This window comes from Telopea speciosissima, chromosome 3 (genome assembly GCF_018873765.1).
Source record: "Telopea speciosissima isolate NSW1024214 ecotype Mountain lineage chromosome 3, Tspe_v1, whole genome shotgun sequence".
NCBI lineage: Eukaryota > Viridiplantae > Streptophyta > Magnoliopsida > Proteales > Proteaceae > Telopea > Telopea speciosissima.
This window is the reverse complement of record NC_057918.1, coordinates 26574172-26601580: the sequence shown is the minus strand read 5'-3', so window position 1 is coordinate 26601580 and position 27409 is coordinate 26574172. Positions and strand designations below refer to the sequence as shown.

Below are 27409 nucleotides of genomic sequence, written 5' to 3'. Positions count from 1 at the left end.
AAACCGGATCCACTCCTCTCCATCTCTCTCTCTCTCACACACACACACACACATGCATTACATGTGCATTAATTAAGCTTAAACATACTTATCATCCACCCTCTTTCTCTCTCTTTCTCTCTCATTCATGCGTGAACATACACAAAGTCATGGACCTCAACACCCTCCGTAGTCATCATCATTGATCATATATAAGAGTGGAAGAGTAAGAAGAAGTAGAGAGAGAGGTACTGAACTGGAAATTATCCAAAAATGGACAATGTCTGGATTTTGGGTTTGTTGGGATTTCTGTTGTCTTTCATACTTCTCTGTAGGAGTTTGAAGGACAAAATCAGCAGATCAAGATACAGATGCCCACTTCCTTTGGGTACTTTTGGATGGCCTCTCATCGGTGAAACCTTTGAGTTCATCTCTTGTGCCTACTCAGACCGCCCTGAAAGCTTTATGGACAAGCGTCGACTCATGTGAGTTCACTACCTCCTCCTCCTTACTTTGTTAGCTTTCTTGTTCATCATTCATTTAAAGAATCACTTCTTTTCTATTAAGATTAAATTGGGTCTTTTTGGTAGTTTGTTGTGATGTTTTAATGGTGGTTTCATTACTCTGAGAGAAGAACATATATGGGTATAATTAGTGTTTTCACTACAGGACAGGCTATGAGCCGTCCCCATCAAAAACTTACATTTACCATTTCTGGGTCAGATTCCAGTAGTTGAAATGAGTTATGATGATGATGATAGAATCATGCAGTACTTACTGGAAGGAAGAGAGAAACTGACCTGTTTTTGGTGGGCTTTGTTCATCAGGTATGGAAAGGTATTCAAATCACACATCTTTGGTAATCCAACAATCATATCAACAGATGCAGAGATTAGTAAGTTTGTTCTGCAGAGTGATGCAAAGGCTTTTGTGCCATCTTACCCAAGGTCACTGACTGAGTTGATGGGTAAGTCATCCATTTTGCTCATCAATGGAAGCTTACAAAGGAGAGTCCATGGACTCATTGGAGCCTTCTTCAAATCACCTCACCTCAAAGCTCAGATTACGCAAGACATGCAGAAGTACGTGCAAGCATCCATGGCTACTTGGAAAGACAATCAGCTCATCTACATCCAAGATGAAACAAAAAATGTCAGCTTCGTCTCTCTCTCTCTCTCTCTCTCTCTCTCTCTCTCTCTCTCTCTCTCTCTCTGCTCTGCTCTGCTCTCTAGGTTTGATGTCGTTTGCATAAGTGTGCTAATTACAAAGGACCGTTAAGATCTGTTTCACTATCAATGGAGAATAGGGTTATAACGGTTCGTCCTCACACCTCTCTCAGATTGATTTATAGAAAAACCCCGGAAATTTACCAAAATATCCATATAGCCCCTAAATCTTTGGGTGGCATTTCCTGATTGTTTGTTTGTGAGAGATTTCCATTCTTTTCTGCATCGTTTTAGGTTCTCGTTTTTTTTACATCTCTCACCCATACACAGATACTGAGAAGTGAATCTTGGAATTAGTAGAACTCATTTGGATTATCATAATTAGTTTGGATTACTCATATATTGTCAAGCAAGTTGCTAAACACTACCAATTGTTTCATCAGATTGCATTTCAAGTACTGGTGAAGGCATTGATTAGTTTAGATCCAGGTGAAGAAATAGAGTTCTTAAAGAAAAGTTTTCAAGAATTCATTGCAGGTCTTATTTCCTTGCCGGTAAAGATACCAGGAAGTCAGCTTTACAGATCATTACAGGCAAGTTGATTAGTAAACTTAAAACCCAATTCAACTAGCACAGATTAATTGTTCCTATCTATAAATTCTTGTGGAGAGAGATAATTTGTTCATCTTGTTTTCAGGCAAAGAAGAGAATGGTGAAGTTGGTTCATGAAATTATCCAAGACAGAAGGAAGAGAAGCAACCCAAGTGTTCCAAAAGATGTGATTGATGTATTGCTCAGTGACCCAAGTGAGCAATTAACGGATGAATTAATATCAGACAACATGATTGATTTGATGATACCAGGGGAGGATTCAGTACCCCTCCTTATGACTCTTGCTATAAAGTATCTCAGTGATTCTCCAATAGCTCTTCATCAATTGATGGTATTCTCTCAATTTCTTAATTAATCCTGCAAGTACTGTAGTTTATATTGTTTAATACAGAAAGCTCATCTACCAATCTCAGGAGGAAAACATGAAGTTGAAAAGACTAAAAGCTAAACTTGGAGAACCTTTATGTTGGAATGACTACATGACTTTACCATTTACACAAAATGTAAGTTGCAGACTTGCTAGTTGCGCCCAATTCTGGTAATTCATATATCAAACTGTAACATGAACTGTACATGGACAGGTAATAACAGAGACCTTAAGGATGGGAAACATAATCATAGGAGTAATGCGTAAGGCCATGAAAGATGTGGAGATTAAAGGGTATTTGATACCAAAGGGATGGTGTGTCTTCACATACTTTAGATCAGTTCATCTTGATGAACAACATTACGATTGGCCTTACCAATTCAATCCATGGAGATGGCAAGTAAGTAATTAGAAGGGCCCTCTCCTTTTTTTTGTTGATTTCTTTGGCTTCTTCTACATTTCTGTCTATTCTTTCTTTTTGGGTTTTTTTCTTCTTCACACCACCTAATTAAAGCAAACTGTCTTACCTTTTACCTTGCCTTGTAATAATTTCAGGACAGAGACGTGGGTTCTTGTAACTTCACCCCCTTTGGAGGTGGACAGCGGCTTTGTCCTGGACTTGACCTGGCCAGGCTGGAAGCTTCCATTTTCCTCCACCACTTTGTGACTCAATTCAGGTACCGACAACCCTTTTGCAAGTTGATCTCTCTCTCTCTCTCTCTCTCTCTCTCTCTCTCTCTCTCTGTGTGTGTGTGTGTTGTGTAAGGAACCAGGCACTGTAATGGAATGTGAGATGAATTACAGCGGGCACCATAAAAATTTCTTAAAAGTGAATTACAGTGGCTAACATAGGGGGTGTTAATAGGTCGATTTGGACCGATTTCGGTTCGGTTTCATCGGTTTAGTGTGAGAATAAATGAATACAAAACATGGTTTTAGTTTACCATGTAAATATATTCAGAAGTATGAAACAGAGTGTGTGTTCTTTATGAATTTCGGGCTGGTATAGGTTTCTTATCAGGTTATCATCGGTTTCGGTTTGGTTTTTCTAAGTTCGATTGATTCGGTGTCTTATAGGTCTCGATGCAGTCCGATTTGATTTCCAATAAGCTTATATCGGTTCAGTTCGGTTTGATTCGATTTCGTTGGTTCAGTTTAAACTCTTTTCATTCTGCAAATTTTATATTTCTAAGACATCAAAATCTATAGACCTAAGATATGAATACAAAGGGTGGTTCTTTTTCCCTTGACTTCCAATAAATGTGACTCAAGATTCTCAAATTTACATAGAAATTGACTTTGTTGTTCATCTGATGATGAGTGAATACTTATTATGTTTTACAATTTTGTAGGTGGGTGGCCGAGGATGATTCAGTTATCAACTTCCCCACGATAAGATTGAAAAAAAGAATGCCAGTGTGGGTCAAAAGGAGATAAAAGAGGAGGGCCCTTTAGTTTTTGTCCCCTTCTCAAGAGAATGTGAGGGGACAATCAAACGAAACAATCTTTAAAAAAAAGTCTCAAAACCTAATAAGGAGGGCAAAGAAAAGTTTGGTTCATTGCACACGTGTGGAAGGCAACCATAGCCTGACACAAATTGTCTTCTTCTTCTATATAAAGACAAGAGAATTGGAGATACATATATATATCCTCTAGGGTCAAAAGCATCTCTTTCTTTTGCTAATTCCTTTTCCCCCCCTTTCACCATCTTTGTCTACTTTCTACAAGGGTCTTTGTACAAATTCCATAAAGGTGATTAAGAGGTTTACCTTATTAGGTTGTGGCCCTGACCCGGGCCCCCAAGGGATGGGGGAGCACATACCATAATTTGTGTTAAATCAGCATTAGGGTTCCAATCAGCACTGTAAATTTTTAATGGAAGTTAAGCTATTTTGTTTTAGTGGGGAAAAGGAGAAATGATTTCAAAGTTTGCAGCTTCTACTGTCTCACTCTCTTCATTGGTCTTCATTTGTAATGGAAAGCTATTTTGTGTAATCCCTTCCATTTTTTAAATAAAGAATCTTGTGTGTGCGTGTGGGTGCTTGTTTTAGCTTAATAAATCATATAATAGGATGATTAGAGAGACTATTTAATGGGTTTTTTTTTTTTTAAATCATAAGCCGAGCAGCTGTGTTAGTCTTCCTCAAAATTTAATATTAAGATTAACAAAAACCAAAAATTACAAACAAAAAGCTCTGGAGTAGGAACTTTTCACCTCCACAGCACTCCTTCATTCCACCCTGCTCACAAGCCTAGATGCTCTTTCTCTAAGCTGTCAACAAGACCAATAGCTGCCTTCTCCAAAGAGAGACTATTTAATGGGTTTTAGAAAAGATAAGTATTTAAGAAAAATTTATCAATATAACTGAAGAAACTTACGGTTTTTTTTGTTTTTTTTAGGTAATCATATAAACCACACGTCAATCCCAAAAGGTTAATCAACTTTTAGAACCGTGGAATGGCGGATATACAAAACACAAACAGCACTCATACACCAGATGCAGGACTAAACCCACGCACCTAGTGCATAGAAGCATCAACAGGGTGGGCATTTCCACCTTTCATGGGAGTGACGGTCATGTCGCCCCTTGTGTTTGGCGCAGCGCGCTCACTCCCCCCACAAAGTTGTTTGGCTATTGTAATGCTCTTTCGTGCATATTCTTGTGACGTTAGCATTTTTGTTTTTATTATGCGGGATCAATTATGGATAAAAAGAAAGGGGATGTCAAATAGAATTAAAGCAATATATATTGATGGGAGTTTTACAAGTGTAATGTCTTGCATAAACATTTTATTATAACTAAAGTTATACTTTATGGTTGAAAATTTTGTGGTTGATCCACTAATGAAAGCTTAACTGGTTGGACCAATTTGCCATGACATGTTGAAAGGGGCCAAATTTTACGGATAGATAGACCCTAAGTCCTCTCCCACATCTTTTCATTTCAAACTAATCCTAATTGGTCTAGTGGCAAAACAAAACATTAAAATTTTTAAGATTACCAAGAGAGTGTCTGGGACTACCAATAAAGTGCATGGATATAAATGGGGAGTATATGAGCTTAATTATATGCTTTATCATATTGAACTTGGGTCCAAAATTTAATATCGAGATATTGCTCACCAAGTGAAGCTTGTCTAGATTAGATTGTGGAGACTTGAGATGATAATAATTGAAATCGAATAGGAGAAGTTTTCGGTGAAGGAAATCAATGGTCATAGCCATCTGAAATCATCGTCATTCCTTAGAATCCCATCCAACGACAACAAAGGTAAGGAATCTCTTTACTGCAGGTGAAGAAAATCTCGATCCAATCGAATATTAGGCAAAAAATATATATATATCTTCATGAAATGCTTGAGTGCAATTAATCATGTGATGCTTTAAGACCTATGATGGATGGACAGCTAGAAAAATAATGCTAGAATCAAAATATAAGCAATGGGAAGAACAAACAAATGAACATAGGTCTAAGGTGAAAAGTGTTAGAAGAAAAAATCCATTTTTGTCAATTTATTGTGTATAACAAAAAATTACAAATAAAGAATGATTTGAAAGTAAATTAAAAGTAATAAAAAAGGACCTAGGTTAAGGTGAAAAGTGTTAGGAAGGGACATAACTCATGAGTACTAATGGAATTAAGAGAATCAACTAAACAGGATTTTTTTTTTTTGATGAGATCAACTAAACAGGATTGGTGATTGTAGAGAATCCCAAGTAATTAGGTGAATTGAAATTTGAAAAGTGGATTACCTGAATGATGGAATGATTCTCCAGGTCTCTTCCTATCCAAACATCTCTGCTTTTTTTTTTTAGGGTAACATTGATTGATGGATGATACCTTGTAACATTGGCTCCACATCTCATCATGCTAGGCTGTCATTCAGATGTTTTTTGTGTGATGCTCCCCTATGGGCTATGGCTATATGAGTCTATGACCCACTTTAATCTCTTCACCTAAAACCTTACTCTCTTCACCTAAACCTTGCTCTCCTCAGTCACAACATAAGCATCTTTGATCTCATTTTATTTTTATAAGTTATCCTGGATGATTAATTTGCTAGTGCTGAGTTCTGTATAATGTACATGAATAATCTAAACTTAAGTCTCTTCAGTCTTAACTTCATCATCATCTTGACATCTTCTTCTTTTTATAGGTTATCTTGGATAATTAATCTGCTAGTGTTGGGTGTTGTATAATGTATGTGAATTTGAAATATGTTCTTTCAGTTCCATGTCAGAATTTCATCACTACATGAAAAGAGGAGGGTGGAACTTGACGCAACGGTAAGGTTGTTTTATTGCAACCTAAAAGTTGCAGCCTTGTAGGTTCAAGATGAAAAATAATCTCTCCAAAAAACGGGGATAAGCTGTGTACATTATGACTCTCCCCAAATTCTACCGTGGTAGGAGCCTCGTGCACTGAATACATCTTTTTTTTTTATGAAAATATGAAAAGATCATGGTGATAGTAACTGGGGGAGTCCTGTGACTCTTTTGACCTACATTGAAGGTTAAAGATCTTGCAATTCGGTGGGGGTCGGGCGCATCCACAGATTGTATGGTCCACTTTCAAAACTTCCTCCCTCCCCCAACCCCCCCCCCCCTACCCTAAAAATAGAGTAGGATTCGATTCCTAGTCTTCATGAAATCTTCCCACAAAGCCAATGGTGGCACCATGATCTGATCACATGTCTTTTCTAAAAGATTTCATTGGCTCGAGTAACTTGTATTATGACCAAATTCAATGAATTTATTGACCAATCCAATCAAAAACTTATCACCAAAATAGAGGGGAAAAAAATGCATAGAAGAAAATTTGGGAAGTTACTTGCCCTGTTTATTTTCTCCTTTTGAGTTTGTGTCAATGGGTAAGCAGGTTTTACCGCAAAAAATAAAAAGGTAGGCAGGAGAAGGAGTTTACAAGTCTTCAAGTCTTTTTTAACCTTAGGAAAAGGATTGGTTCTTAAGACTGGGCACGGGTCCTAGTCCTAAACTTGTAGGTTTTTGGTGGACTGCTCAAACTGCTTCTGCGGCGAGAGCAGGTCGCTGTGTGCCTGTCAGGGGACAGACTGGGAATGGCCTCTTCGGGGGACTTCCCCGGGTGTCGATAACAGGTAAAGCTTTCTTCAGTTAATTAGGGATTCAACCATCAAAATTGTCCATTGAGAAGCACTTGGCCTCGGCCAAATACCTGAGGCAGGCAAGACAATTAAGGCATATCAGTCCACGTTTCAGCCTAACAGAATAACTGGGCTATGCCCACAGCCAATAATGGGCCAGCCCACATTGTCACAAAGTGGGCTAAGGTGTTTTTCCACGTCTTACACTCTCCTCCATTTATGAAAAGTTGATCTCTTTTGTATCAGAGTTCATGTAATTAAGGGTGTCCATTTGGAATCGGAACCGAAACTGGTTGTTTTAAATCGAATTGAAAAACCGGCTCGGTTTTGGCTTTAAGAATGTAAATTCAATTTGGTTTGGCTCGTTAGGTTTGGTTTTAATGGTTTGAATCGAATCGAAATGAACCAAATAAATATGACAGCGCAACTTTTTTAAAAATTATTGAATAAGTTGAACTGATTATTCAAAACCGTATAAGAACTGAATTAGGCCGAATACATAAAAATCAAATAAGAACCAAATCATTTCGATTTTGGTTTTAGTTTTTCCTAAATCTATTTGGCTCATCTTGAAACCCCACCTCCCCCCCCCCCCCCCCTCCCTCCAAAAAAAAAACCTGAACCGATTGACACCCTTTCTAATCATGGAGAAAGTTTTGCGCCACCTAGGTAAACAAAGAATCTCTTCATCTTAGGTGATTTGATGCTATAGTCGGATTCCTATAATAGAGAATGTCATCGATGACTTATGCTCCTTGTTTACTTAGATTCGGAATACCCTTTCTCGGTCCAATTGGAGGGTCAAATTCCTGATTAAGAGGTTCTCTGTTCACCCCAGGTGAAAAGGAAACAATGTCCTATGTATAATCATTTGGAGTTTCTAAATGACATTGATATCTAAAAATAAGGAGATAAAACTTAAAAAGGCGAGGGGTGGATGGGCTAAGATGTAGTCAGTAGTCACCCACCTAAAATTAGCCCGACCTGTATGGTTTAGTGCCAAATATTTATGGGCTGGGTTAGGGTTGAGATCTAACCTACTATTACACCAATGTTGATCACATAAACTATTTGTTAGGGGACATGTCAACAAAAACTAGATCTCCAACTTAAAAAACATGCAATAGATAATGGCTTAAGAAGCTTTTTATCTAGGTGGATTATTGAGGAAACAAATACTTCCTTGGAGAAAGTTTTCCACCACCGAGGGTGAAGAGAGAATCTCTTCATACAATTGATGTTATGACTAGACTCCTGGACTCCTGGACTAGTAAATGCCATCATTAACTTGCATCCCTTATTCAAGAATATTTGATTCACCTCTCTCTCTCTTGGGGAGGGTTAGATCCCATAGATTAAGAGGTTATTTTTTCATCAAGGGTGAAGAGAAACTCGGTGTTGCGTCAAAAAATCGCTCAGTGGTCCTTCGAGTGCCGTAACCTACAAAAGACCCTGGGGTGACAAAGGAGAACCGGTGTGGTTCCGGCCTAGGACTCTCTGATGCCTAAATTAGATCTCTCTGAGCAAACAGATGAATAGTAGTATTCAAGGTGAGTTTCGATCCCCTCTTGGGATTGTGTACCTTGCCTTTTATAGTAGTGCATGGCGGTGTGGAGAGTCCCAGATGATGTAGAGTGTTTGTTGTAGGTGATAGAGTCCCTGGGTAGCAAGGCTTGTTCCTGATTGGATGTCTTCCCGAGAGATGTAGAGTCCTAGATAGACTAGGTAGTTGTCTTCCCGGGAGATGTAGAGTCCTTGATAGACTAGATAGTTGCCTTCTTTAGAGACATGGTGTCTTTGGAGGTCTTCGTATCCTTGATGGATAGATTATCTACGTGGTAGATGAGGTTCAAGGTGCTTGAGTCCATTCACTCCACGTGACTTGATAGGCAGTGGCCTAGAGTCCTTGACGAGGTTGTCTTGCTGACGGCGATCCACGGGTGCTTGCGCTTGGGGGATGACCTGTATGGGTATGACGTGTTCGGGGCATGCCATGTCCTGGGAGGTCCATGGGTCCATGCCCAGAGTGGGTGGTCTGTGCCTATGGTCCGGGGTCCGCGCTCGGGTTCGGTTTGGGTGACTCTAGCCTGGTTCTTCATTGTTGGGATTGCCACGTGTCACTCCCCGATTGGTCAGGGTGAATTTATGTTTATCACTCGGTCCTTAACGTGTTGGGCTCAAGCCTGAACGATTAATAATTGGGCATTCCTAGTGGAAGGTAGTGGCACAATGGTGTCCTGATTGGGACCCGATCAATTATAGCCCATTTATGGATTGCTTAAGGAACAATTAGTCAATTAGCCCATTAAAAGCCTGATTACCTTTAGCCCCCGATTATTGACTAGTAACCGGGCGATCAAATAGAATGTGTTCATGCCTTGACCTACAAGGCCCAATTACCAATTAGGGATTTGGGTAGTACTCATTCTCAAAAGCTAGTTGTTAAAGAGAGGATGCCCAAGTACGGAAGTACCTATTAAGTCACCCATATCTCAATTCATATTCGATGTAAGACTATTTTTCAACTATTTTTCCGCATATTACACTGGGTTCCCCCACCCTTGGCTTTTTCTCAAGTTTGGCTTTGCCACACTTAACCCTGTCACAGCATTGGCTCTGATACCATTTGTTAGGCACTTGGGTAGATCTCATCCTTAAAAGTTAGCCATTAAGGAGAGGGTGCCCAAGTCTATTAACCCACCCACATCCCTACTCATATCCGATGTGAGACTATTTTTTTCCGCCTACTCTGTGGAACCACAATATTGTTCCACACAACATTACCGAAATAGATAAAAATGGTGGAGGACCTTAAATTGGTGGGGACAGATTAGGCCCGATCGAAACCAACCGGCCCAACCCGTTGACACCAATAGTCGGTTCAATCCAATCCCTAAATCCTTTTTGTGACTCGAGAAACAATCCAATAGTACAAGGGCTGGTGTGGCCCAAATGGTACCCAAGCCTGGTTTACCTGGGCCGGGCCTGGCGTGGCTTTAGGCTGAGGCCCGCCGCTCGCGCAAACCCGGTTAAGCCCTAAAAGCTAAAATCCTTAAAACCTTCCAAGTTCCAACGACAACGAGGTGTCTGCTACTTCCTCAGTCTCTCAAATCCCCACGACTGCTGTCTCCTGCTCCTTCACCGCCGGCGAAGGTTGAACGTAGATAGTCGCCTCCGAGCAACAATAAAGATGGTTCGAAGTGTAAAAAACCCTAAGAAGGCCAAACGGAAAAATAAGGTTTTCTCCTACATCCTTTATTTTTTCTTCTGTACGCGTCGATTGTGCCCAATCTTCTCTGTTTCCTGCGTTTTTTATTTCATGTATTTTCAGATGTAGTTGGTTAAATCAGTTACTTTAGGTTTATTAAAGTAAACGTAATTCATTTTGCACTCTGCAGGGTTCAAAGAAAGGGGAGGGTCCATCTTCGTCCTCAATACCTTCCTTACCTGCAAAGGTATGGCAGCCGGGAGTGGACAAACTAGAAGAGGGAGAAGAACTCCAGTGTGACCCTTCTGCGTACAATTCATTGCATGCCTTACATCTTGGATGGCCATGCTTAAGGTTTGTTACGCTTTAATATTCGATATTTCTTCCCAAGGATCCATTTAAAATCAGGTTTTCCATTTATTTTTTTCTCTCTGTTATGCTCAATTTTGCCCTTGAATTCTTTTTTTTTTTTGCAGCTTCGACATCGTACGTGATTCACTGGGATTGGTTCGGACTGAATTTCCACACACCCTGTATTGTGTTGCAGGGACTCAGGTGAGTTCCATTTGTTTCTCTCTCTCTCTCCTCCCCCGGTCTTTCGTGTACTTGGAGCAGATAACTTGCTAATTAGCTTCGATTTTCACAAAATAGAGTGAACTGATAAACAAATTTATTAATCAGCGGCAATTGATAGTTTTTCAGTCTGGCAAAGTATACTTCAGATGTCGGTCAATCCTTATGTGCAATGTTATATTTCAGAATCTTTAGTTTATTTTGTTTCCCGGGTGGTCCGCATGGGAGAGGAGGTTCCAATTCAACTCATGTCCTGGTTTCCACGGATTTTTTTTTCTTTCAATTTCTTAAGTTATTTATTCTCTTTGAGTGCTTACTTGAGATTGTCAGGGATTCTTAGTGACAAAGTTTGAGTTTTTTTGTATTCAGAAGTTCTAACCTTCTTAGCTTGGTCCACTTGAGTCAATACCATCTGCCAGTGGTGGGCGCTGCTATAAAAATACTCAAAGCATGCTGAGTTCTTGTTGCGCAAGTGCGTAGGGGGACTGTTGAAGGGGATGAGGGGGGGGGGGGGTGTTGGAAAAAGGCTCTGAAGATATGGTTTACAGGTCCTACCATCACATCTTCACATTAAATTTCTTGTTTTGTAGGCGGAAAAAGCTTCCTGGAACTCCATAGGAATATTCAAAGTGTCTAACATATCTGGGAAAAGACGTGAGTTAGTGCCTAATCGATCTGCTGATAATGATACTGATATGAATAGTGATAGCAGCGACAGCGATGAAGATGGTGGTGGTGATGATGATGGCAATGGTGGATCTGGGCCTCCTGTTTTGCAGGTTTTATTCTTCTAATGTTATGTTCTCAGTAATCTGCACTGCAGTTGTGTTCCTTCATGCTCAGATACCAGCAGTTTCTTTTTCCTGTTATTGGGTTCGCCTTATGAAATGACTTATGACTTACCAGTTTTCTTGAATGAATTTACCCTGTGACAGCTACGCAAGGTTGCACATGAAGGATGTGTTAATCGCATACGGGCAATGACACAAACCCCCCATATCTGCGCATCATGGGCAGATACAGGTCATGTGCAGGTCAGATATATCTTTATGATCTACAAAGTCTCTATATACATGCTCTTTTGCGTTCCACCTTGGTCAAGCAGTGGGTTTATGCATTGTTTTTTCTTCTCCTCTTTTTCTTTTGTTTTAATTAAAGAACATTTATTTTCACATCATATAATCACGACTTGACAAAAAAAAAGAGATGTTTTATGTTCTGGGTTAAAAAAATCAAAAGAAAAGATTTTATTGTTTGATTCATGGATCAGTATATATATTTGATATTAAAGTGATGACAAACACACAGGAATTTCATGCTTCATGAACAAATCTTGTACATGTAGAGATGCATGTGATAGTGACACAATGTAAATACCAATGTGGGTAATGGGCCCTCAATACCACAAAATAGTGATAAAAAGTGATTACATGCATATGATTCTGCTGCAGTTTTATAACTTATAAGAAAACAGAATTTTCAGATGAACCTACTTAGAAGGATCCATTTCATTGCCATGGCAAACAATCTCTGAATAAGGTGAAACATCTATATGTTACAGTAAATTCGTGAATGAAATGGCCAGTGGAAAATTGCTTGAAATGAACAAGGACTCCAAAAGATTCACTCCACCAGGCTAGTCTGTTGCATGATTCACGGTTTTGGTTTTGAGCCTGGTCGATTTGCTGTACCCTTCAAAAATTCCTTCCAATATGGTACTTTGGCTTTGGACCCTAGGTTGGTAGTGTACGTGATGCACTGTACGATGTATTATACACAAAATTTAGTACTAGAACACACATAATTCAATTAAAACAACTAAAATATGATTTAGGAATGAATAAACATAAAATTAGAAACCATTTCATAAGTACCAAATGTTATTCATGGTTCATTAGAAAGATATGGGAGTTTGGCAAAAAAATCACGAAACCGAGGTTTTCTAGGAAGTTTCCCTCTTTGGATTTGAAACTAGCGAAACAAAATAGAAACTTGAAACATGGTCCAAATTTCATCGAAACTGCAAAATTTTGATCAAAACCATGCATTTTATACAAAAGGTTTGACCAAAATGATACCAAAATCCGGAAAATGATTGAAATTTTGCCAAAACTGCCAATTTTGGTTGAAACAATGTGATTCTTTAGTATCGTAGACTTTTTGTTTCGACAGCCTGCGAAACCGAAATATTTCGGTTCGTTTCGCGAAATTTCATCGAAACCTTGTACAATGGTCTGTTGGCTCAGATTACCAGAAAACCGTTGATGGAGATTGACGTGTAACTCTTTGGTAGATATCACTTTACAACACTAGCATGTGAAACTAGACTTGGATGTGAGTCAATCAAGATATGGTTTGCACTGATCTGCAAAGTCTAATGGATCAATTGCTGTAGTTGATATAGGGTATTTGCAGACTCCAGAAAAGGTGAAAATAGTTATTTAAATTTAAGAATAACTTGTACTCCTTATCTCCAATCAATCTAAATACTAAAATTAGTTCAGAAGTAATGATTCTCTTCATTGTTGAAGTAAAGGAATCAGGATCTCAGGATAGTAAACCAAATAAACTTGCTAAAATCGTCCACTAAATGCGATGGGTGACAAGATCCATACACCGGTAATCGACGTGAGAGGGGCTGCACCCTAAGAAAACACAAGGGGAGGAACGAGGATCCATTTTGTGATGGTTATGAGGATGAAGCCAAGGGAAGCATAGACAACCGAAAACCCTAAGGAAAGAGTAGTCAGTCACTGTTTTGGTAAGAAGTTGATAAGGAGAGAGGTTGTTTGTAACAGGGGAGGGCGTCCTATTGATTAAATAGACGGCAGTTTCAAAAGCATGGTCCCAACTCCCAATAAGCTTGTGGGGCAGAACCATAGGAGAGGAGAGTAATGCCGGTTTCAGTAATGAGCCTATGGCGACGTTCAACAGTCCCCTGCTGCTCATGTGTGTGAGGGCAGGAGTGTTCCGTGCAAGATAATCTGAAAATAAAATAAAATAATAGGGATAGAAAAAGAGGAAGAGAAAAATTTGGGACTTTACAGACGAAGTCGGGGCGTCTGGCTTGTTGGTAGGTAGCCGGCCTCTCTCAAGATAAACCATAGTTGTTAAGGCGCCTAGGCGAATTAAGGCGGTCGAAGGGGTTGAAAAACAAGGCGACACCAACAAGGCGATGCCTTGACAACTATGAGATAAACTCAAGATAAGTTTCAATTTTCCAAAGTCTGATTTCTATTTCACCATTCACAAATAAATACACGTAGAATAATTGGTTATTACAACTACCCACTTCCCACTCCTGCAACTTCTCCTACATTTTCTCTTCAACTCATCCGGTTGCTACTAATTACACACTTACTACTAATTAACTACTTAATATTCAATAAACTTACTACTACTAATTAACTACTTAATATCATAGTTCGAGAACTCGCGAGATCTCGGCGAGTTTCTCGGTTTTTTTATAAACCGAGACGAGTTGGCATACGAGTTGCAAAAGTGCAACAACTCGACCGAGATCTCGCCGAGTTCTCGAGATCTCGAGAATCTCGACCCAAACTCCTTTATATGAGTGCCAAATCTCGAGATCTTGGTGGAAAATCTTGGTATACAGACACCTATCTATGCAAACCTTGGTATACAGACACTTATTTAGGCTAGGAAGTAAGACAGACACTTATTTATGCCTAATATCATTTAATTACTTAAGATTTTATTCATAAATAAGCGAATACCCCCTATTTGAATCCAATAAAAATAGTTAAAAAATCAAATTCCAAAAGGAAAAAAAGTCAACCCTCCAGTTCAAAAACAAAAACTGGATTTTTGGCGGTAGGTGCAATTTTCAACTTTCTAATGCTGGGGTTTTTCTCAAATCAAAAAATTCCATAAATCTTAATATGGTAAAACATTGCTAAAAACCAAAAGTGCGGTAAAATATTCATTTGTTTTGATGTCCAAGAAAAATATTTTCATTCAGAGCGATTTTGACAGCATTCGTGCACACCAAATTAAGTTTGACCGGTACACAACTCCTATTTGGACTTTGTTTTAGCAAAATCTGATAGTGTCATTGTGTTTAAATAGCCTAAAATAGGCTGAATACCAAGTTTCAAACCCAAACTAGGTCTAAAACTCACCGAGCTGAGGCTTCGAGTCGGGGAAAAAAAAAATGCACCAACTCGGTGAGATCTCGACTCGACTCGGTTTTTCAAGGGACCGAGTTGGTACCGAGTTCCGAGTTTTAGTACCTTGCTTAATATTAATTAACTATTAAATAAGATACACATGCAGTACGTAAGAAGGAGACACGATGATTAATGCCAAGGGTAGCAAAAAAGGTGGAGAGGGAACGATACACTCCCCAGTCAGTTTGAACGGATTTGATAGTACACGAAAACTGGAGGTCCACTAAAGCTTGAAAACACTTAAAAGTAGAAAAGACATCAGATTTTAATTTAAGGGGGGAAAAAACCAATTAAACTTGCTAAAATTGTTCACAAAAATAATTAAGTTACGGTTGTCTTCAGAAGAGGCAGTTGTGGAGGGTCCCCATACATCACTGAAAATTAATTCTAAGGGGGAAGTGCTACGGGAGAGAGTTTCACGAAGTGGGAGACGACTTGCTTTTCCCATCTGGCACGCAGGGCATAGATGAGGAGACTTTGGAGGCCGTTGATCAGGAAGCATGAGATAGAGGATGCGATCATGTGGGTGACCTAAACGATGGTGCCATCGATCGTACGAGGAAGCGGCAGTGAGGTGGACTGATGGAGGAGGAGCAAGAGGTGATGGAATGACGTAGAGCCCATTCTTACTCGACTCCGAAAGAAGAGTTTGCTTGGACAACTGATCCTTGACATGAAAATAGGATCAGGTGGGCAGTGGCAGCTTCTTGGGCTCATGCAGTAAAGATTCCAAAAGTGTTGGTTGGAAATGTTTTTGGAACTCTGAAGGCGTAGAAGCTTCTCCAAACTTGCACTAAATGTTATCTTTGTTAGGGCACCCTAGATGACTCTAATTATTAACACAGTTTTTTTTCTTTTGGCAAATATGATACAAAAATAGTCAAATGATCATGAGATGGGTGTAGTTCACTGCCTCATGTTAGCTTGAATTTGAAACAGTTCTCTAATATGTTGTAGGTAATGATGGAATAAACATTACTCTAATCCACAACTTCCCCAATTTTTTAGCTTCTAATGATTTGAAAAAAGGGTTTTCAAAAATTTGAAAGTGACTTATCATTATGTCATTATCAAAAGCTTTCATTATCTTTTCACATTTTCCGAGTACACAAGTGAAATGACAGGATTTACCCTTATTGAAAGAAAGAAAGTGCCTTACACTAAAAGGGCCAAAAATAAGGTACAAATTATTTGACATCTTAAGGGATGCAAATAAGAAAATTCCTATGGCTGTTTCCCTACTCGAACCCGCGATCAATTGGTCACAATGGAGTAACCCTACCATTGCGCCAAGGTCCTCCTCTTTCTCTCTCTCTCTCTCTCTCTCTCTCTCTCTCTCTCTCTATATATATATATATATATATATATATAATAGATTTTAGGATAAATTACACGTCACCCCCTAAAAATCAAACGAAACTCAAATCATCCCCTCATTTTTTAAAATACTCATCCATCCCCCTGTAGTAGACCTCGATATTGCAAATTAGTCCCTACCGTTAGTTTAATGCTGTTAAGTTATGATGTCAGTCAGTTAAATAAATTTAAATTCCTAAACTACCCTTGACCAGTGTTGATTTACGATTTTACCCTTGAAACTAAAAACCCCAAAATCAGTCATCTTCCTCATATGACCTGCAACCCACTGCCACTGGTCCTTGCATCTCTTCCCCTTCTTCTTGCATCAACCATGGATCCAACCTGCAAAAAGCAACCTAAACCCACCGCTACCGGTCCTTGCATCTCTCTCTCTCTCTCAAAGAAGAATAGAAACCCTAAACAAAACCCAAAGAAGAGATACCAAAATTTGCGGAAGCTCAAAATCTGTGATTCTATATACAAACAAGTAGTGGAGTAAAAACCAAATTAAAAACGATGACCAAAGAAAATCAGTCCGATTTATCTTCTGTAAATACTATAATAACTATCAGTAGAGTAGCCATTAGAAGAAAAGAGAATCTTGAAAAGGAATTGACTTTCTTTTTTTTTTTTTTACATCAAAAGTGGGATTGGGTTGGGATTTGCAAATGATTTCTTGCTCATTCCGGAAAATGGAATGAAATAAGAGATCAAAAGAAGAGATCATTGAGAACGAAGCAGATGAAGAGGAACTATCACAGATGATATTTTTATTTTAGAGAATGTTTTGAATCGGTAGAACGAGCAGAAAATTATGAAGAAATTAAACATTTGGGAGTGAGAAAACTTATCAATTTCAGTTTCCGATCTTGAAGGGATTGGATTTTCTGTAGGTGAAAGAAGCCAAGTTGTCGCTTCCATTGAGGGAGACGCGAAGTGGCTTCGACTCTGTAAGCGGGGTCGCTCATCTTAACGAAGGCGAGAGCAGCGGTGATCACATGGATGCTGTTGAAGATACCACCGAAGAGTTCTCCAGGCTTTCCTAGGATTACTAATGGAGAAATCAGTCATAAACATGGAAGAATTACAGAATAGTAACTGATCTCTGCGCACCCAAAAGTCTGTGATGGAGATACTGCTCAAAGCTTGTACAAAGAATGTTTCTGTCTCTTTCTTCTCTCCTACTACAGGTTTCGGGCACGCAAGGATTTTTAGCTTTCTTTACGCCATTGAATGAATGCGAAGTTGCAGAGACAACGGTATGAAGAGGGAAGAAGAGGGAAGAAGATGGAATGAGAGGATTGGCACCTTTGGTACTGTGGGGGAAGTTAATAGACAGTGTTCGATTCTTCTCCACTACTAAATGTCTTAAAATAAGACAATGTTCGATTCTTCTCCACCATAAACGAATCTCCAACAGAGAATGGATCAAGGCACAAGAAGAAGAAGAATCACAGAAGGGTCAGCAGGGAAGGGGAAGACGAGTTCATCGCCGTGGACTGCTCCGCCATCGCCCATGGAAATCCAAGGACCGCAGAAAAGAACCCTAATTCTCCCCTTCCCTAGGGCTATCGATGCTCATACTGCGATTTCTTCAGTAGGATCAATCCAGGCAACGAACTTGAAAAATCTAATTTCCAACAAAAACAGGTCAGGAACCAAATCAACAATAAAAATCTCGTTGTTCCAAGATTTAAACCCAAGACTTCTTCTCCAATGTTTGGCTCGGACATCTCCATCTCTGGCGGCTTCTTTGAGAGTGGAAGAGAGAGATGGAAGAGGTTATCATGAAAGAGGAGAGAGATGAAAAGTGAAAATGGAAAAAAAAAAAATGAAAAGTTAAAATTTGAGGTTCAATTTGTAATTTCACTTTTTGGTTTGATTTAAGTTAACACCGTTACTGTAGAGGGGGATGGATGAGTATTTTCAAAAACCAGGGGGTGATTTGAGTTTCATTTGAAAACCAAGGGGTGACGTGTAATTTACCCTAGATTTTATGAAAACAAAGAATAAATAGAGTATACAAGGTACCAACTGCTGCCTAGTGCAGTTGGTGAACCGTGGTGTGCTTCATGCCTATGCTCACCAAGAGGTCTCGAGTTCGAGTCTCCTGGCTGGTACCTTCCCCCCTCCCTATTCCCCCCCCCCCCTCTTAAACAACAACAACAACAATGCCAAGGCCTCTCCTGATTGAGAACATTGTGAGTTAGGTCTTGAATTTTTTAACGAGATGATGTGTTAAAGTTTTGAGACCTTGTAAAACTTTGGGGTGTTAATATAAAAATGGTAACAAGAGATTTGTGCTTGTATCTTCAATATCGGGTTAGTTATAATATCCTACCCATGTGGGTACCGAGCATAAATTAATGGACAAGTTTCCTGATTGGGCATGTAATTGTTATTTTTGTGATTTAAGTTAACCTTTATGGAGAAAGAAAGTTCTTGAATACAACGAAAGAATCTTGGAGAGGAAAAGGTCAAAATAAAGGCTTAATTGTAAAATATGTTCTGGTGGCCATTTTGGTTTGCTCTCAAAGCCAATATGAATTTTTTTGGCAAAACACTTAATCAATACTTGCAAAAAAAAGCTAAAGTGAAGCATTAGGGCTAAAACAACATTGATAAGTCATACTATTAAATATTAGATAGTGTACATTATTTGGTCACAGTAGTATATGTTAGACAAAATATTGAATGAATAAACATGTAACAGAATTAAGCTAAAATTGACATTTTAAGTCCAAGATTATCCTACCCATTGTATTATACACTATTTATTATCATTATATTTCCATTTTAAGATCTGGGTTCAATCTTTAAGTATTGCAAAAACATTATATAAAGATGTTTTAGAAGATTTTGGGTGAAATAGCCACATCTGGCTGAACCAAACCAATTTGTCCAGAGTTTAGTGACTTAGTTGTTTCAGTTTACGGACCAAACTGCATAGTTTGGGCTGTAACTGTACAATATTTACAACTAAGATTTCAAGTTGTTATTGGTAGAAAAATGAGGTTTACAACAAAAAGATTATGATTGGATGGAGGGTTAGCATCAATTGCTAGGAACGGATTGGGCTAGGAATATGAATTTTCTGAGAAAAATATGGGAGGACACAATTGTTTGAAGGTAGAGATGCTTATGCATCATCATTCTTTAGAAACTATACTTATTTAGTACTAGGGATACTATTGCCATAGTATTAAATCTCTTTTCGGAAGGCCATTTTGGCCAGACCAAAATTTCCAAGATACCAAAATTTCGCTGAGATATTGTATTTTTTCTATGAGTTTTGCTTGGCCATTTCTGGGTGTAAAATACCGAAATAATCGAAATTTCGACGAAACGGTGCATTTTTTAGACCGAACTTTCCCAAATTTCCGAAACGAGATGACTGAAATTTCCGAAATATTGCATTTTTTCATTTTGGCATAGCATCTTGTTTCAGCCTGGCCAAAATTTCGGCGGGATTTTGAACTATGACCATTGCTAACCTCTCTCCCTAGCAACTCCCCCCCGGTCCACCCTGCTCTTGCATCCCGACTTTTTCTCTACCTCTTTTTTGTGTTCCTGATGTGGTTTCCAACACTCCTACATCTTACTTCTTTTTGCAGATTTGGGATTTTAGTTCTCATCTAAATTTTTTAGCGGAATCAGAAACAGAATTGAGCAGGGGAGCTTCTAACGTGTTTACTCAGGCTCCATTACTCAAGTTTGGTGGCCACAAAGACGAGGGGTATGCTATAGACTGGAGTCCTCTTGTTCCTGGAAGGCTTGTATCTGGTAGATTCATAATTCTTGAGTTGAATGTCTTTCTGAGAATCTTGGACCTTTTTTTTTTTTTTTTTTAAAGTTTCAAAGGAAACAATCTTTATGCTTGGAAATATTATATGTGTTTGAAGGGGATTGCAAGAATTCTATTCACCTATGGGAGCCTTCATCCAGTGCGACATGGAATGTTGAAGCTAATCCTTTTATTGGGCACTCTGCAAGTGTTGAAGACCTGCAAGTACACTATCAAACTTGAGGACGAATAACTGTTTAGCTTTAACTATAGTGACTAACTACTATCCTTTGGTGGGGAAAGGGTTTTATTGTTACTCTTATTTCATAAATAAAATTTGTGTAATTTTTGTCTGTGCAGTGGAGCCCCACAGAACCTCATGTCTTTGCTTCTTGCTCCGTGGATGGTAGTATTGCTATATGGGACACTCGGTTGGGAAAATCACCTGCAGCTTCTATGAAGGCACATAATGCAGATGTCAATGTCATCTCATGGAACCGGTATTTTGGAATTACTCTCTCTCTCTCTCTCTCTCTCTCTCATGTATATATATACCATTCTATAATCTCTTACATGTTCACATCTTAATAGGCTGGCTAGTTGTATGTTAGCATCTGGAAGTGATGATGGCACATTCTCTATCCGTGATCTTAGATTGCTTAAGGTAATGACGCTTTTTCACACTGCTGTTTTTTTAAAGATTGGTGATGTTTTTTATGCTGACTTTTGCTGGCTTCCATTGTTGCTATCAAGTATGCTTGTTATATTTTACTCTCACCTTTGTGACTACTACAGTACTTCTGTTGAATTTTTCATTTTTCTCTGTTCATGTTCTACTCCAACATTATTAACTATGAGGGCAATTCTTGATGTACATCCTAGCCAATCTCTTTGTAATGGTATTTTCACCATATATCTTCACCCAAATGGCATGGAAGGTTGCCGTGTAGGAAAATCAATCATGCTGCATTTAGCATCTCCAGTTCGTGATTCTGAAAATGGTTGATGCATTTTGGGAGGATTTGTCTATTTCTATGTAGGGGGGAACCAGATTTCTTTGTCAAGCTTTATTTAAAAATAAAACTCTCTGAATGAAAGATTATGGAAATCTTATCATGCTATTGACATTGTAAACAATTTAAATATGGAGAATGTAGATTGTCAAGTGGTGTTTCTGATCCTGCATATGATCAATGCGAGTCAAGCTTCACCTGGATGCTCATTGGCTGTTGTTGTATAAGCTCTGAGTCACTCACGGATTGTCATTGCATTTTCTTTTTTAATCATTGGGATTTGTCTCCCTTCATGTCTTGCATGAACTTTTGTACACTCTTTATGCTCAAGTGCTTTTACCAGTTCTGGATCTAATGAATTTGCAGTTTGTTAGGGAATTGTTAATAATAGTTGAGCTTGCCAGTACTTAAAATTGTAAGAGGTTCTTTTCAAATGGGACTACCCGTTTTTTATTGGATGCTTACTATTTTTATCTTTTTTTTTTTTTTTTTTTTTTTGTGTGTGTAGGATGGAGATTCTATGGTTGCACATTTTGAATACCATAAGCACCCCATCACATCAATTGAATGGAGTCCACATGAACCCTCAACTTTGGCCGTCTCATCATCAGACAATCAGCTGACGTATGAAAATAACTGAATGCGAATTACTAACAGAATAATAGCAGCAGATAGATATAGTTTATTTTTTTGTTGTTGACTAATAAATTTGAGTAGGCAGTAGCAGAATGGCTGTGATATGGCTGTGCTACTAGCTTTGGCAACATGGTCTGCTCAGCCATGTGGCAGTCAGCCTGACAGCCAAATTTGGTGTACAATTGGACCCCCACAGTTCCCTATCTACCTACAAAAGTTCAATCCAATCCAAATTATACATGGAGAAAACTAAGGTCAATGATTGGTTAAAAAGTCGAAGTAAGCCAAAAATATAGGAACTGTTGAAAATACGGGGGAACAATCCATTACAAGTTGGCCATATTTTGAGTTTGACCACCAAATTTTCCTTGTAGCTAATTCAAGATGGACCATTTCTATCCACACTGGAAATTGCCACGTCAGATGTGCCATGACCCAAATTGGATGGGCTGTGCTGCAAAGCGCAGCAACATGGCCATTCTGCTACCTTCTTCCTTTTAAAGTTATTCTGTCCAATTAAGAGACTTGTAATAATTTGTGGTTCTAAATCACCAGGATTTGGGATCTTTCATTGGAAAAAGATGATGAAGAAGAGGCTGAGTTCAGAGCTAGCATGAAGGAGCAAGCAAATGCGCCCGAAGATTTGCCTCCACAGCTGCTCTTTGTTCATCAGGTACCTTGAATCCCACTCTTCCCCCCCCCCCCCCCCCCAAACCCAAAAAAAATAAAAATTGAGCGTGGTGATAATTTTCTAATATCTTTATTTCTCAATCGATCTTATGTTTGGAATGTCAAACAGGGTCAGAAAGACTTGAAGGAACTACACTGGCATGCCCAGATCCCAGGGATGCTTATATCTACTGCTTCTGATGGTTTCAATATCCTGATGCCCTCAAACATTGAAAATACTCTTCCATCTATTGATTCTTGAAGTTACCTGTATATTCCCATAAAATTTTCTGTCTCTCTCACCAAGATCTGATATTTTATTGAATCTCTAGCACTAAGGTCATCTGTTTCGAGTCACAAGAATTTTGCTTCTGAGGTCATATTTAGTTGTAAGTTCTATTTATAGTTTGAAACTGCACCATTCTCTTAAAATCTTTAGGTTTATGCCAGGTAAGTGCTGGAATTGGGTTGAGCTTGGTGGATTGGGGTTGTGAACTTGGGTAAAATTGGTTGTAGCAGTCGTGTGAAGTACTAGTTACAGTTTTTTTGCAATAGATATTGGTTATATTAAAAATGCACCTTGAAGAAACTTAAGGCTGTGTTGGATTTTGGGACTGGAATGCATTTTGAAGTGAGAAAATAGAGAAGTATAGAAGCTGTTTCAGAATGAGCTCTAGGCCTTTTGGATCTTTATCCTCTCAGGTTCCCTGCCCGGTATAGTTGTCCGGTTTCTTTCATAGGGGGGCCAGAAATGACAACCTAACCCCCTGCCAGAACACTGCCCAGGTGGGGTCCAACCCCCTCTTATTAGAGGCACCGGATAACTGTACTTGACGGACCTTGAGAGGGTAAAAATTCGTTATCACTTGAGTTCTTATGGGAAAATTATCACCTCAAGTTATGTGTACCGTCAGATGTACTTTTTTGGTGCACTTGAGGGTGTACTGTATTTGAAGGGATAAAGGTCCGTTCTTATGTTGGCTGGCAGTTTGCACTCATTCGAATATACGTACCAAGTAGTTTTTACTCTATAGGCTTGAATGATCTTCCAAAACCCTAGAAAAAAAAAGGGATTAACCTCTGTACGAGGCTTTTGCCACTGCAAGATCTGGGTGGATCTCTGCCTTTGAGGTTGTTTCCAGACTGGAATCCATGACCATTTGCTCTCAAAAAAGCGAACTTGCCTTTGCAGGCCGCCCTCTTCTACAACCCTGGAGGAAGAAAATGACGGAATGTCCACATTTTGTTACGTGGATGATATATCTCGTTGTGTCAAGTGAGGACATGATGGTCAAATGGGGTTGAAATTCGGTGGACATATAAATGTCAAGTTTTAGCTTGTCATGTGGCAAAATAAAAGCATTGAAAAGACTCACGGACCACAAGATGGTGCTATCATATATAGGAGGGTAACTGATTAAATTGGAGCTTGCTGAAATTTGACACATGGTTAATTCACAACCGTTCCTTGGATATATAATTGTCAAAATTTCTGCTCATCTTTCCACACGGTGTGCCGTCCATAGAAATATTTTTTTTTTTTGAAAACAAAAAGGAATTAAATAAAAGAGAGGTAGTTTCTTGTAGATCAAATAGATTACTTAGTTTTACTATTGCTGGCTTACCTGCTTGCTAGCGGTTAGTGTCCTTTTCTAATTCTCCGGATGAGGCTAAGGGTAAAGGGGGTCTTTGTCTGTTTGCTAAAGTTGATATCCAAATTGTGGATATACTCTCAAGTTCTTCTTTCATTGCTGTTCGGATTATGGATCAGTGTTGGGGATTGCTTTGGCGTGTTTTTTATTTATGTGCCACCTCAGCAGCAGCAAAGGATTGATTTTTGGAATTCCCTGTCTTTGGTTCTCGGTAAGATGGAGGACCCTTTTTGTATTATAGGGGACTTTAATGAGTTGTTGAATCAAGACAATAAGTTGGGGGGGAAGCCTTTTTACTCGACGCCTTCTGCTCTTTCTCTCTCGCAACTGATTGATGAATTTTATTTGGAAGAAATTAAATTGTCTGGTTCTGCTTTTACTTGGTCAAATCGACAGAAACCTCCCCATCTGATTCGGGAACGTCTTGATAGAGCCTTCTGTTCACCACTTTGGTTGAATAGATTCCCTCTTACCTTCCTTACAAAAGGGGCAGCTTTGTGCTCTGACCATAACCCAATTGTTTTAAACACCTCTTCTTCTCGCCCATCTTTTAAGAAGCTTTTCCACTTCCAATTTGCTTGGGTTTCCCACCCCGATTTTAATGATGTTGTCTCAAGTTTATGGGATTCGTCTTCGATGGATGCCCTTCCCTGTAGATTGACATCCTTCTCTAATATCCTGAAGCGTTGGAATCGGGATGTTTTCGGGCATGTGGATGTTCTGAAAATGCGAATCCTTGAGAAAGTTAGTTGTTTGGAGACCGAGGATTTGTTTTCTGAAGACTTACAACAGGTTACTAATGAGCTGAAATGGGTCTTGGATGCGGAAGAGGCCTTTTGGTTACAAAAGTCCAGACAAAACTATATTGTTTCTGGGGATAGAAACACCAGGTTCTTTCATACGGTTGCGAAGCATCATGTTAGGCGTCGCTGGATTGACTCTCTGGTTTTGGATAATGGTGAGAGGGTTACTGATCCGAAGGGTATTGCCTTTGCTTTCGTAAACCACTTTTCCAATATTTTCACCTCGGCCTCGCCCTTGGATGCGTCCTTTGTTGAGTGCCTTTTCCTGAATTGCATTACTGCTTCTGAGGCCTCTGTTCTTTGTTCTATTCCTTCTCTTGATGAACTTAGGGCTGCTGTTTTTTCTTTGGGACCTTTTAAGGCTCCAGGGGTCGATGGATTCCAGGCTTGTTTTTTTTCAGAAATTTTGGGATCATATTCAGGGCCCTCTCTTTCAGTTTGTCGGTCAGTGTCTATCTACAGCAACCATCCCCTCTTCTGTCAACCACACTTTACTGTGCCTTATTCCCAAGTTTGACAATGCTTCCTCTGTTTTTGATTTTCGATCGATTAGACTATGCACGGTACTCTACAAGATTATTACCAGGATCTTGGCTTTGCGTTTGAAACCCCTCCTTCCCTCCTTTATTTCCCCTTTCTAAGGTGCTTTTGTACATGGTCGCCAAATTTCTGATAATATCTTGATTTCTCAAGAGATCTTTCACTTCCTTAAGCACAAGAAGGGTAAGGATGGCTGGGTGGCAATTAAAATTGATATGTCGAAGGCTTATGACCGAATGGAATGGTCGTTGTTGTTCTCTATTTCAAAATTTTTGGGGCTAGGACAACGGTGGTGTGATCTCATCAATAGTATTTTTATCTACCACCTTTTTTGTGAAGTTAGATGGTTCCCCTTTTGGGTATTTTAGTGGATCCAGGGGTATACGACAGGGATGTTCGTTGAGTCCCTACCTTTTTATCCTGGGCATGGAAGTGTTGTCCCGTCTGATCACTACTTATAGGGAGCTTAATCTGTTTCAAGGAATTAAGGTTGCTCAGGGAGCCCCGGAAATAACCCACTTGTTATTTGCTGACGACATCTTTATTTTTTGCAGAGCTAATGCGGAGGATTTTGATACTGTTAAGGCTATTTTGGATTTATTCTCGAATCTCTCGGGCCAAGAAATCAACTACTCAAAGAGTGGTTTATTTTTTAGCAGGAATGTGCCTGACTCTCAAAGGGTTGTGTTGGGTAGGATTTTGGGTATCCCTCAAATGCAACCTAACTCTTCTTACCTTGGAACTGCTCTCTTTCCCTTGCGATCTAGGACTAAGTAGCTTACTTCTCTTGTTAATTGTATCTCTAACAGATTGTCCACTTGGAAAGCTAACCATCGCTCGTTTGCAGGACGTGATGTTCTTATTAAATATGTGATTAGTTCGTTACCTGCTTATCTTATGAGTTGTTTTTATTTTCCTAAGACTATCTGTAAGCGTATTGACTCAATTTGTTTTAACTTCTAGGCGGGGGTTCTGCTTCACATAGGAAAAATGCATGTATTTCTTGGAAAACTATGAGATCACCAACCTTTCTTGGTGGTTTGGGTTTTAGGACTGCTCAGACCCAAAACTCGGTTCTTTTGTTAAAATTAGGATGGAAGTTATTGACCGATAATAAATCTATTTGGGCAAGAATGTTAAAGGCCAAGTACTATCCTTTCACTTCTCTATTTGACCCTTTAACCCGTCGGAAGAGAGGCTCTTGGGGTTGGAATAGCATAACTAGGATTATCCCATCCCTTCAGTCTATCACATTTCGGAGGATTGGGAATGGAACTGAAACATTTTTCTAGTCTGATCCTTGGATTCCCTCGATCCCTGGCTTTACCATTACTCCTGGGGTTTCTCAGTGAGTCTTTCCTGAAAGAGTCTCTCTATTTCTTGACAACAATGACTAGTGCTTAGAACGGCTGAGGGTTGTTTCGCCTACCCTTCTGCCCAAGATTCTACTTGTTCAAGGTTCTGCTGTACCGGACTCCTGGTGGTGTACGTTGACCCACGAGGGTCGATTCAGCACTAAGTGTGCTGCTATTTTTATTTCTTCCTCTAATTTAGTTGATTTTTTTGCTGTTAATTGGTGGAAATTTTTTTGGAAACTTAAGATCTTACCAAAGTTTAAACTCTTCTTCTGGCGTGTATTACATGCAAGGCTTCCGGTTAAGGATTTCATTTCGAAATGGACTCAGATCGATTCCACTTGTGCTCTCTGTGGCACTTGTAATGAGACCCTCTGGC

General features: G+C 39.3%; 3 protein-coding genes and 1 long non-coding RNA gene across 4 annotated transcripts; 3 read left to right on the top strand and 1 right to left on the bottom strand.

Annotated features, from left to right (window-relative positions):
* The first annotated feature begins 128 nt into the window (after window positions 1-128).
* On the top strand, window positions 129-4073 carry LOC122653626 (3-epi-6-deoxocathasterone 23-monooxygenase CYP90D1-like). The gene is made up of 8 exons (XM_043847530.1): window positions 129-464; window positions 807-1131; window positions 1589-1738; window positions 1843-2088; window positions 2171-2260; window positions 2339-2524; window positions 2680-2801; window positions 3477-4073. Exons 1-8 carry the CDS (start codon window positions 253-255, stop codon window positions 3559-3561), a joined length of 1416 nt encoding a protein of 471 aa, XP_043703465.1. The 5' UTR covers window positions 129-252; the 3' UTR covers window positions 3562-4073.
* A 6262-nt stretch (window positions 4074-10335) lies between these two features.
* On the top strand, window positions 10336-23156 carry LOC122654551 (protein HEAT STRESS TOLERANT DWD 1). Its single transcript, XM_043848681.1, has 12 exons — window positions 10336-10486; window positions 10647-10810; window positions 10933-11011; window positions 11620-11808; window positions 11965-12063; window positions 20193-20361; window positions 20481-20587; window positions 20723-20862; window positions 20954-21026; window positions 21884-21999; window positions 22567-22684; window positions 22811-23156. The coding sequence occupies exons 1-12, from the start codon at window positions 10439-10441 to the stop codon at window positions 22940-22942; spliced, it is 1434 nt and encodes a 477-aa protein (XP_043704616.1). The 5' UTR covers window positions 10336-10438; the 3' UTR covers window positions 22943-23156.
* Window positions 11568-22475, bottom strand: LOC122654553. The gene is made up of 3 exons (XR_006331928.1): window positions 22200-22475; window positions 13353-13356; window positions 11568-11580 (listed from the first exon to the last, which is right to left on the bottom strand). It is a non-coding gene; the product is annotated as an uncharacterized LOC122654553 (long non-coding RNA).
* A 1392-nt stretch (window positions 23157-24548) lies between the features above and the next one.
* On the top strand, window positions 24549-26549 carry LOC122655029. Its single transcript, XM_043849280.1, has 3 exons — window positions 24549-25579; window positions 26230-26378; window positions 26485-26549. Exons 1-3 carry the CDS (start codon window positions 24549-24551, stop codon window positions 26547-26549), a joined length of 1245 nt encoding a protein of 414 aa, XP_043705215.1.
* The last annotated feature ends 860 nt before the right edge of the window (window positions 26550-27409 follow it).